The 13412-nt window shown below is 27.9% G+C and overlaps 1 protein-coding gene across 16 annotated transcripts in view; it reads left to right on the top strand.

Moving 5' to 3' along the window:
- Window positions 1–13412, top strand: part of CaMKII (Calcium/calmodulin-dependent protein kinase II) — a 55360-nt gene that overhangs the window by 10294 nt on the left and 31654 nt on the right. For all 16 annotated transcript variants that reach the window (XM_089224718.1, XM_089224716.1, XM_089224717.1 and 13 more), the window contains exon 2: window positions 7658–7752. In XM_089224718.1, coding sequence (XP_089080844.1) covers window positions 7658–7752 — 95 coding nt within the window. The remainder of the gene's footprint in view (window positions 1–7657; window positions 7753–13412) is intronic.

Raw genomic sequence — 13412 nt, 5'->3', positions numbered from 1 at the left:
AGAATCTAAAATTAAATTAATTATATAATATACATAAATATTACAATAACATGTAAACTTATACTTGTTTTTTTACTTATTCCGTAAGTAGGTGTGTACTTTTATCAATTTATGTTGTACTAGTAAAAGTTATGCAGATTTTTATTTTAAATAAACTTATTAATAAGTATCGATTTGTACAATAATATATGGTAAATATTACACTTCGAGAAAAATATGATTTAATATCTAATTTTTTTATCATCCTCATAATTACTCTTTACAAAAAAGAGTTGTATAAATTAATTAAAAATGTTAAATGGATCACTGTTGGTTACAGCATATTATGTATTATTCAGTGAAGGGACAGTGGCACAGTGCACAGCCTGTACATCGTTTCATTTGTCAATAAATTCGCAGACACACACGGGCGTGCAAACACTCACACACATTGACACATTCTCATTTGTTATATTGCGTACATATTCCTGCCACGTTTCAAGGACTATTGGTAGGTCTTCACCATAGGGAGAAGTAAAAAGAAATGAGATATGCAATTGATAATTAGGACAATTGTAAGGATTCGATGGAATAAAGGGTATAAACAATATACGTAACACTATATATAGGTATATAAGTAATGATACAAGGGGGCTCGTTGATTACACACTGTAGACATTATATTATAGCTTTAACACACACTCATACACACGACACACAGTGTGCAGCCAATAACAAACCAGTAAAGGTGTTTAATTGATTTCCTACTAAAGTTGTTATTATAATAACATCGTATCGTTAACGCCACCTGCTCATCATACCAGCCCTACCTATTCTATACGTAGGTTCCATCCAATTTAAAACTCGTCCCCGTCAAATTCAACCACCTTATGTTGACACTTAGACTTGGTACATTTTAAAAATGATAACGATAGCGTATTTTATACCCCTCCCCCACCCATAAACATAGCGCAGCGGATTTATTATCGTTTTGTGAGCAGATTCCATACTCTATTTCATCTCCGTTATCTCGTCAATTGTTTAAGCCCAACAATAATTTTAAATAAATAACAATTTCGACAAATTCAACCGACTTGCCGGGGTATTTCTTTATTCTTAAGGACTAGCAACGATATCTAATTTATCTATCGAGACGTCGAGCTAATAATTATGTATTTTCAAGTTTAACCAACTGATGGATATACCTATTGAAGTATGTAGGTTAGGGAATCACCCTGTATGCCTATAGCAATGTGATATAAATAATGATATATGAAAATAATATTATCATTGTATGACTATTATTTTACATATATTACGGTGATCATTGTATTACAACAACATTATGAAATAATATCACATTATTCAATTATGCGTGTCTATAATAATATATTATACATAAGTCACGTCACACGACGCGTATTTTTGCTGGCAACGCTCTTGTGTCTCCCCGATTCGATGAGCACGCATGAGTGAAGAGTGTTTTTTAGGCGCAGTGCTGTCGCGTGTGGGCTATATTATGTATAGGCACAATACTAAATGTAATGTTATGCACAGTATATTATAGGTACCATCAACGACTTACCTACATCAGCACAGAAACACAATATATGTATGTATGCGATGTGTATAATACTATATTATATTATTATAATATACGACGTGCCAGCTGGTTTCTTTTTCGCCGTTTGGCACCGTCTGCCGTCTCATCATCGGAAGAAGTCTCTAGCGTAGTTATATTTTTAAACGCCGTCCACCATAATATAATGTAGTACACTGCTATCATATTATTTATACGTAGCCCGTTAACACATTATTATAATAATAAGTTAATATCGGGTGGGTCAAAACGAATTTACCACATCAATGGTAAATGTGGGTCAGTGGCGGATTTAACAGTGTATATATTCGCTCATTGAACGCTATATATTTCCTGATAATTAGATGTCTAATTGCGATTATTGGATATTACCTATCTAGGTTTCTTAAATTATATTAATAAGCTACGGGTTTGAAATTAAAAAACTATATACACTTATGAACCAAGGCCTTTTTTTATAAGAGTTCACATACTAACATATATTTTAAATCTTAAATCCGTTACTGATACTGGTGTATAAAAATAACGATATCATATTCTAATATCATTTATTGACTTGGAAACTATTCGAGGCCAAGGAAATGTTAAGAATCCTAAGAATCCTAAGGATTGTTCTCTGTTATTGAAAGGTATAATAATGATGTATATAAGAATCATATATGTATATTATGTATATGATACTCTGATGGAAAAGAATGAGGTGGCAGAGGTAATATTAAGATCAAAATATATTATTTTTTGTATTTTATAATATTATAAATTTTAATATACGTTGTGAATAACCACAATAACGTTTGAATTACCTATGAAAATGTTAAATGTTGGAATTGAAAAGTTTAAGCTGTAATCTGTATCCATTGTGGACTTCAGCTGTTTGGTGGGATAAATAGAAAGAATAAAATATTATATTATGATTATTATTTTCCATCTGATCATACTCATTGAGATACTTTTTGACCTCGGTGATAAGAATAATAGGTAAATGACGTATGATAGATCAGGGATGGGCAACTCAAAGTAACTAGCGGGCCACTTTTAAGTATTTTAAAATCTAGCGGGCCGCAGTGCATAGAAGAAAGCAAAAAAAAAAAGGTCCTTCAAATTTACTAACATTTATTTTTTATCTTTATTTATTTATATTTACAATTATTATTTAATGTGATTCTTGAGGATAAGGTTTTATATGAAATAATTTGAAAATTTAGCGCGGGCCAGATAAAAAGGTACGTGGGCCGCATCCCTGATATAGATGAGAGATGACTAACTGCAGTTGTTGCCGAAAACACTCGCCCCGATCGCGGGACAATTTTAAGGAGTATTCTGAACTCTGGAGGTTTTCCGAAATTATTCTTATTTTAACCTCTAGAGCAGCGGTTCCCAAACTTTTTCCCATCGCGGCACATTATTATTAGTTATTATAAGTCACGGCACACTTTGGATAAATATTATCTATATACTTATCGAATAATACGTATAGATATTAAAAATATTAATATAAATATTAAAAATAAGAAACGTGAACGACTTTTATCAGATGAACAAGAAATGCGGGTGTGTTTATCGTCGATTTCACCTAGAATTGAACTATTATGCAAACAACATCAAGCACACGTTTCACACTAAAATTTACAATTATATCTTTTTTTTTGTAATTTTAAAGTTAATTTTTTATTAATTATTATTATTTGTATTATATATTTTAATATTTTGAAAAAAATCATTTTATGTCTTTTTATAAAAAAAAGTTCAAGTTGTCGTGGCACACGTTTCAAATTTCACGGCACACCCTTTGGGAAACACTGCTCTAGAGTGATAGATAGAGGTAAACTGGCTTTCATTTTAAAAATGTTGTCTAATATTATTATAGCTTATAAATATTTTAACAAATTTTAAGTTTGAGTGAACGTATTCAATTTTATCGTATTTTATTTATATACATACATACATACATACATACATACATACATACATACATACATACATAATAGATTTTAAGAAATGTCTTGGTGCTAATATTTATGATGCCACTACTTTGAACATCAGTGTACTACTCACACTTATTGATTGTAAATGAATCGTGCCCAGTTATTATCGAAATAGAAATAAAATTTATTTGCCCCTCCATTTTCATAATAATTTTTTTTAAATTAACTATATAATTTTGTTACTATTGTAATACATAAATATTATTATGATGTCGTTAATTCTATCCTTTTAAAGTTTAAACTGAGTTAGAAGTTTTGGCTGCAGATCGACCACGCACTTGGGTTATTCAATATATTTTATTGATATTACTATGGATGAGCTCGGGCTATGAAAAAGGTAAAAATAAAAAACGAAATGCATTTTGGACATCCTCCAATCATAAAATGATCACCCGAGTTTGGTGTATCAACTTTCGATGGCCAATTGTATTGGTTGACGATGATCCACGAAATTATACGATATTTAATTTACATGAACCACACATTTTCCACAATTCCAGATTGCATACTGAAATGACATTGAGTCTCCAAGATATATATTGTAAATCATTATATTATCTTGATGGTATTTTATAGGTATATTAATATATTCACGAGTGCGTGTGTGTGTCTTTCTACCAATCTCTTAGATTTATATGTTGACAAAGCAATCTACATTAATAATTCAATATCATTTTAAGAGGAACATTAAACTGTATACGTAATCTGTTGTCATACACTCAAAAATACAGTTACTAATCAGTAAATAAACTACACGGTACTTACATATACACATAATATAACTTAAAAATGTTGGTTCGTATAATATCTTACTTGAGCATGCTCATAAAATACATAATACCTTAATTTCTCAGTAGAATTATTCCTTTGTATTATATGAATACGATTTTATACTAGTATACGCATACCCGCTATGGGCTAAATAAGACCGAAGGAGTTCTTCTTTTCAAAATGTGTGAAAAAAAACATCCAAACCAGGCTTAAACTACACCGACCAAAGTCATCATTCTAGAATATTTCATTATTTTATTATACAATATATAGTATAATCTATTACACTATAACGACTATGATTCATAAGCAAATAATAATTATGTAAAATTTTCAAAACTAATATTTTAAAAACATAACCTATATTGACACAATTTTACTAATCAAATAAAGAAAAAAGAAAAAAATACCCGTCAGATAGGTTAGTTCTGCTGATCTATAGTTGTCTCGTGTATCTCATCATTGGGGTTTAGGTACTATAATAGATGTGTTGAATTCAATAATAAATCATTTCGTATAAGATGAAAAACAATTCTAGGTAACATTTCGGTAATCCAGCAGTTTACCAAACAAAATATGTTTTATTTTTTTCTCGATTATTATTTTAAAAATATTCTGTCCTCCCAAAGGTACCAAGTAGATCCAATTTGTTACCAGAAACCTCCTTTAAAATTGATGATAAAATAAGATCGTTTTTTCTAATAGAAAAGTGTTTTTAGACACACACAAAATGCATCATTGTAAAGTCGATACATTCTTTGCATTGCTCAGATTTTAAAATGGATTTAACGAGAAATAAAGTTTCAATTAAAAGCATTATTATTTTTACGACGTTTCCTCTGAAGATTGAAATGATGATAATTTACAAGTTTACAACTTATTCTCTCATGCGTTCTCACTTATGGTCATTTATTTAATAGCAAAAAAAATTAACTTAAACATAACATGCATTAGTAACATTTTGCTTACTTTATTATGGCTTGTTTCTTAAAAAAATAATTGTTCACTTGAAAAAACAAATAAAACAAAAAAGCGGGTAAGTCGTGTATGTCGCTCTGCTGTACAGTAGGTTACAAGTGGGTTACTGTAATGGATGGAATTAAATTTGAATCCAATGATATTATATCATTGTATACGAAAAACGATTCTGAGCGAAGACGGTTTATCTGTCTAGGATATATTATAGATTATTAAAAATTTTCAAATCTTAGTTTTAAAAAGAAAAATTTTTATGAATTTCTAGTTTGAAATAATTTGCGAATTTTCGTGATTTTTACGTATTTAGTCAAAATTTGAACTTTAAATGCTTATAAAAAAAAATTGTGAATATATATTTCTTTTATTTTTCAATTGCTATTGTAAAAATTTATAATGAGCCTTGTATTAAATTTTCAAATCTTAGATATAAAATGAAAATTTTTTATGAATTTCTAGCATAAAATAATTTACGAATTTTCGTGATTTTTACATAATATGTTGTAAAAATTCAAACTTTGAATGCTTATAAAAAAAATTGTGACTATGTATTTCTTTTATTTTTCAACTTCTATTGTAATAATATGTTAGGAGCCTTGTATTAAATTTTCAAATCTTAGAATTAAAAAGAAAAACTTTTATGAATTTCTATCTAAGATAATTTGAACATTGCCGTAATTTTTACGTATTTAGTCAAAATTTGAACTTTAAATGCTTACAAAAAAAAATTGTGCCTACGAATTTTTAATATTTTTTAACTTCTATTGTTACAATGTGTTAGAAGCCTTGTAATAAATTTTCAAGCTTTTCTACCGAACAAATAAATTTTTATCGATATTTATAGAAAAAAAAAAACTAATAAAGTTGAAAAATTAAAATGTCAGTAAACAGCTCAAAACAAATATAAATATTTTGAAAATTTTATCAAATATATAACACCCCTATATAAACATTCAGTCAAAATTTCAAGTATCTGTGGTAATTTGTTTTAGAGTTACACCAAAATAAGGAAATCGCTAAAAGTGAAAATCCAATGTTGTAAAAATTTAAATTTCAAATGCTCATAAAAATTTAATTTGAATTTCAGGTGGAATTTTTATTTGTGATAAAGATTGAAAAACTTGTAAGGAATTTGTATTAAATTTTTAAATCTTAGATTTAAAAAGAAAATTTTTTATGAATTTCTAGCTTAAAATAATTTGTGAATTTTCGTGATTTTTACGTATTTTGTCAAAATTCAAACTTTGAATGCTTATAAAAAAAAATTGTGACTATAAATTTCTTTTATTTTTCAACTGCTATTGTAACAATATGTTAAGAGCCTTGTATTAAATTTTCAAGCTTTTCTACCCAACAAATAAATTTTTATCGATATTAATTTAAAAAAAACTAATAATGATCGAAAATTTGAAATGCCTATGAATAGTTCAACTTAAGTCGAAATTTTTTGAAAATTGCATGGTGGATAGAATATACTTATATAAACATTAGGTGACAATTTCATGTATCTATGGTCATTTGTTTTAAAGTTACATCAAAAACCAAAATCGATTTTGTCGAAAAATGAGTGTGCGTAAAATTTCCCGTTTTTCCCTTAATTTTTAGTTTGTTTTTCTCAATTAGTTAGAAAAGTATTAAGAATTTTTCACCTTTGACCCCCCAAATTACCAACTAGATTCACTTTCTGATCGAACGAGGTACTGAAGTCAAAAATCGAAGTATTTTTACTGCCCCAAAACGTGATGACAGACACAAAAAAAAAAAAAAAAAAAACACACATCATGGTAAAATCAATACATTCATCGCTCCGCTCAGAATCTAAAATGGCAATATGTGAAACTGAATTAGGTATCTTGTTGTTTCCGCTATAAAAACTGAAGATTAACTATTAGGTATTATACGAATTTGTGTAACGCATATATATATGATTGTATATATTAAATAAGACTTTCAAAATTTTATATTAAAAACGGTGGTTATACATTAGATTATTGTGTAAACTCTGTCATTCAAATAACATAAAACTTGAAAGTTTTTATGCATATTGTATAGACATGGTATGAAAGTAATATTATTGTTTATGCTTCCTGTGACCTGTAAACGATTTTGGTAAAATATTTAATTTCAAAAAAGTTTAAGAACTTGATAAAAATAGGTCATGTTTTGATTTTTGTACCTAACTTTTTTGAATATTTATATAGCCATGTGTAAGTGATGTGTGGGTAATGTACTTACTACGCAATAATAATATTGTTCTATATAGTGTTGTATTGTTTTCTTGTTCAATTGTTCATATGATATAATTTAACTATATAGACATTAACTTCAAACATATGTTTTTTTTTAGAGGGGCATTTTCTGTGGTGAGAAAATGCATTCAAAAGCACACAGGATTGGAATTCGCCGCAAAAATTATAAACACGAAAAAATTATCAGCCCGAGGTAAATTTATTTTTTTATTTTTATCTTAAGAACCTAAAAATTTTAATTCGAGTAAATAAAATTGAAAAGATCAAATTTGGTTTAAACGATTTTAAAATAAGATCTGAGATTAATTTCTTATAAAGGTTTTATATCAAAAGGTCACGTAGTAGACATTATTTTTTATTATTTGTGCCATGCACAGTGAAACCCTAAAGCTTTTAGAGCAAGAGTCAAGAATCAAAACTATTAGTAGTGAAGAAGGAAGGGTTAAAAATACGAGTTGTAAGTCAAGAGATATTTTCTTGACCTTCTTTCACCAACCTATCAGGGATTTTAAATAAAAAAAAAAACAAAAATGAGTTACTTATTGGATGTATATTTTGGTAGTCGATAAAGCAATACAAATATAACCTTTTGGCTTCTACACTTGTAAACTTTGAAGGAAATCTACAAAGCTAATGCATTTTTTTTTATTTAATATATTTATAGATACTAAATAATTAAATAAAAATAAATTATTTTAATTCTAATACAGTACCTATAATGCAGAAATGCAAATATTGTAAACAAAATTAATAGATGCGAATCAAAAAGTAAACAATACTATCTAAAAGTTATAATATTAATGTTTATATAATATTATCTATTGTGGATATTACGATATCTAAATTGAACATTCTATTCACGTGTAATGTAACATACTGTAAAAAAATAATTTAAATTATTTTCACATCGAATTATTGTTACTATTCGTTTTATTTATTTTTGATTTATGACTCAGATCAATTTTACGTAACATTTTGAGATTGTATTTGTTACGTTTTCAAAATATACTTAATCATTATGATATAATAAACTGCTGCAGAGTGCAGTTAAAAATATTTTTGGGTGGTACGGTGTAATAGTATTTTCATCGTTCAAAAACTTCAATAACGTTCAAATACCATGGGAAATTGCATTATGTACAACACAAATGTGTTTCCTATTGATTTTTATTTTGTGCACGTTTAATATAAACATGTATCTCAAAAATACATACAAACCTCTTTTAAAAAATAATTATTAATTATTACTTATTATTCAATACTCATTTTATTAAAACATTAAACGGTTATACTACAGAGTTAAACATATTACGAATTTCACATTTTATAAACCTTCCATTAATTTAAGTGATACAATTTAAATTTTGTATCAAAAAACGTAATTAGTCTTATTTAATATGATGAAATATTCATTTTTCAAATACGTGACACGAAGAATTAAAAATAGTAATTATTTAATCATATGATTTGCACAATTTATTCAGTCGTTAATTTTTTTTTTTAGTTTTAATTAAAATGATCATTTTAAATTTAAAGTACCTATACCACTTTAATTTTGCATAAAAAATTGATTTTTTCTATAATTATGTTAATAATTAGTTCAAACTATTGATAATAAAATTACGACTACATTCGTATGATTATAGTTTGCAAAATATCTTTAGTAATTTAATTTTAGATAATATACTACCCGATTATTTAAAAATAGTAGTTTAATATAATTAGTATGTATAATATACGATATTGATACAACTAGAAACTTAGAATATTTCCTATTTAAATACGTAAATATCTCATAACTATAGTAACTACGGTTATCTATAGTCTTCTAGAATTTGCATTATTTTAGTTCTATAAATAGCAGGGTTAAAAAAATCCTATTTGAAATATTAAGAATCTAAATAAAACATTTCATTTTTTTTAATTAGCTTTTTGTAGTATAACAATTATAGCTTTACAATTATAAAAAAAAAACATTTTATTTTACATGCTTAATCTTTCTACACGTTGTAAGATTTTTGATTATTATAAAATTTATATTCATGCACTATTTAGTTTTTAGCACTTTTCATTAACTACTTTGCAAAATTTACTACGATTGCGTGCATACTCTACTTTATAACATCGTAAACAATTATAATAAAAACTTCTATAATTAAAAATAATATTGCCATTTCATATTACATTACGGTATACCGTGTAATAAAACGGCGACACAATAGCAGTATTTTACACGACCCAATGTCAATGTGTATGATATATACAAAATTTAATATCCAATTATTATTTGCACTATTTAGTTCTATACATTGGATTTATATTACATAATATATACCTGCAGCTATAAATAAACGTACCTTGACAGGCGTTAGACGCTAAAAAATACAGACAAATCGGTTTTAGAGTTCACATATTTTTTTACGAAATTTCGTACCAATTGCATGTAGTAAAGAATTATTAGACTACGTATACATTTCTTTTATCTATGAAAAAACCCCATTAAAGCGCATATAAAACTTGTAGCTATAATACGTACCATATTTCTACGTGGTAAATTCGTAGTGAATAAATAGATACATTTTTAGTTATACTATATTATAAAAATAGGGACTGACAATGCGGCATTGAACAACATTGAAATTTTATTTTACTAACAGTATTTTAATATACATTTTATTATAATAGGGATCCCCACTCACACCAAAATTATTCTAAATTAAATAATATATTTATTAAACTTTATTAAACTTTATCAAAATAAATGTATGAATACATAACATTATTTAAAATTATATGACATACAAAACGCATACTTTCGATAAATTACGATTCTCTTCATTTCTCTCTCTTGTTATATATATATATATTATTTATACACAATATACATTAAAACCTTTAAAAGTCGTAACCATTTTCCTCCAACAATAATATGAGATACCATTTTCCTCTCTCTAAAAAATAAAAAAGTCTTGATTTTATTCCTACACTTACCATTTTCTTCCAATGAGGAATTAAGAATTTAATAAATATATTTTTAAGTCATTTATTATACAACGAAAAATAAATAAATGAATAAAAAAAAACGTTTAGATTATTAAGAAATTTACTATTTTTTTTTTTGTGAAAATATATTTAATACAAATAAACTAAATAAGTATTTAAAATATAAGTTAAATAGTTTAACATTTGTCGGAAAATGATAACTTATCTTTATAGTGGAAGAAAATGGACTCCTCTAAATTAAACATAATATTTGCGTTATTTGTCTCACGATAAAACGTTTACTTATATTCAATTTTTGTTTTGTATACATTAACGTTATAACTTATTACCTTGTAAATTTAAACGTGATATGACAATTTTTACACTTATTTTTATACAAAGTTAAAAAAAAGTTAAAACATAAGTAAAATATTTATAGCTTATATGATCAATATGATATATTTTAAAATATATTTTTTATTTGTGATAAATGATTGTAATTAGGGTGTGCACTGTTTGTACTGTTTGTAGGCAGTTATTGAAATAAAATCAGTTGAACACACATGGTTACAATATTGTAGCGCATTTAATATGTTTTAAATGAATTTCGAAGAAATCAATTGGAAGCTTCTCAACTGCAGCATGTTTGTTTAATCAGTATTCCATATTGTTCTACTTGAAAATCATGTGATTTAATTTCTATATTACTATATTTACAGTTAACATAATATTATATTCTTTATGATGTATAGAACCTTTATAATATATACGTGTGAATTAATAAGCAATTTGTGTTGAATGCGCAGTTTTCCATAATTAAAATATGTGCGCCGGTTTGTTAATTAATAATCTCGAGCACTACGACAACGGACGGAACGGTGGTATAGCAATAAGGGAGGGTGCTCCGCAGTATTTGAATTCTCTTTTCCGTCACTCGTATTAATAACTCATAGCCAATCAGACTCCTCCCCATGCATGATAAAACCTTTATAGACACATGTGCGTTATTGTGTCACATTGTCGATAAACCTATAGGTACTACCCTTTCTTATAGGATGATTATTTTTGCAATTTATCGTGACCACGGATGGGAGTGAACGTTCAATGTAAAAGAGCGCATAAAGTGTTCGATTTCTTGTTTAGCAGTGTAATAATTAATCATAATAAAACTCAATTGCCAAAGACACAATGTAGATAAATATAATATAAATATGTATATGTATATAATTATTATCTACTGTCTGAGATCAGTATTATAATGTGTTATCAAACACTTTATTGTTCTATGTATACCCATATAGTATATTATATACTCTTGTTTTTACGTATATGTGAGAGTGATAAAACCCTTATCATAAAGTCAAACATTCTTTCAAAAAAAAAAAATCTTTAAATTATAAATAATATGTTAAAGTAGCTAGTACCAGTTAGTAGGCAATATATTTACCTATACAATGTATAGACGTATAAAATATAATATACTAGGTAACGAACTAAACACTTATAACTACTTAAAGAAATATGTTACAATAATCTTCTATTGTAATCGACAGTTTATCGACCCCAAATTTTGTTTGCTATGATATAGTAGTAAAAAACTTAGCAAAAAAACGGCCAATGGTTGGTGCGTCGTCGAAATGGCACATGGCCATGAGGATTGAGGACTAGATTGAAAAAGAAAAGTCAATGGATGCTGTAAGACATGTCTGTAGCACGCGAAGAGGCAGAACTTAACATCGCGGCGACTGGTATTGATTAAACTACGCGTGCTTTTATGGCTCGCTCTGCGACGACCGGCGACGGTGCGTCGCTTAAATTTACTTTTCGACGGCGATCGGGTCTGGCCACTGAAATCGGCGCGACACGAATCTGACCGCAAATCATAAATATATATCGATTTATATGATATATATTTTATATAAAGCGAAAGAGAAAGAGACAAATGTATATACAAAACGATTCTTATTTAACAGTAATTACTCGCCGTCATCTCGAAAAGCATTCATATTTTTTTAAATATTAATGAGTGCTCTTCGATGAAAAAAAATCATGCTATATACTGTATATATCGAGTGCCCGAGGGGACATAATATCATAGAGGGTTTTGTAGTCAACGATAAATACAAATGACCTCCTCGATCCGAGATACTACTCTTCGATTTGGACGACCGGACAACGTGTGTATTGTACACTGCTGATGTCACGTTTTGTCGGTGGTATACGTATGTGGTATGCCTAAAACAAAACACGTATTGTGTTTTATTCGCATTATAATACATCGTACTGCGCGTACGTGGGAGGGGGGGGGGTGAACGAAGTGGTCCAGTTATTTATATAGGGTAATGGACTATAATGGATCACTGCGGTGGAGTTCTCCTACAGCGTCAATCGGGGTAACGATCAGGACTTGCGCTCTGTATATGTGTGCAAAATATTAATCATAATGTATAAATCCGTCAGCATAAATACAACATACATTGCAGTGTTGTGCGATTTCGCACGATCGTTGAACGTGACATAACTAATCCCCACGTTCGCACGTGAGGTTTGATACGACCCCTCGCCCTAGTGAATGTATTTTATTTATGTAGGTATATATTATATTAATCATATTTTTTCTTTTTCAATGGTATGTATTATAACACAAGATTAAGTGGTCTTAATAAATGTCCAGTGAACGTATAAAACGGTTTTTGCTTTTTAATAACTAAATTCAAATGGTATCGACCCGTTTTCGCCCCACTATATAAATAATTAACTGATGAGACTGACGGGATTGGAGGTTTGGGCAGCTTTGGGCTTGCGCATTATTTTTACCCAGTATCAATAACTGACAACATGAAACTGTTTTATGAAAATAAGTATGAATAC

The sequence above is a fragment of the Diuraphis noxia genome, unplaced genomic scaffold (assembly GCF_037042655.1).
Source record: "Diuraphis noxia isolate RWA-SAM2 unplaced genomic scaffold, SU_Dnox_SAM2 contig0003, whole genome shotgun sequence".
Taxonomy (NCBI): Eukaryota; Metazoa; Arthropoda; class Insecta; order Hemiptera; family Aphididae; genus Diuraphis; species Diuraphis noxia.
This window is presented reverse-complemented; position numbering and strand designations above follow the sequence as displayed.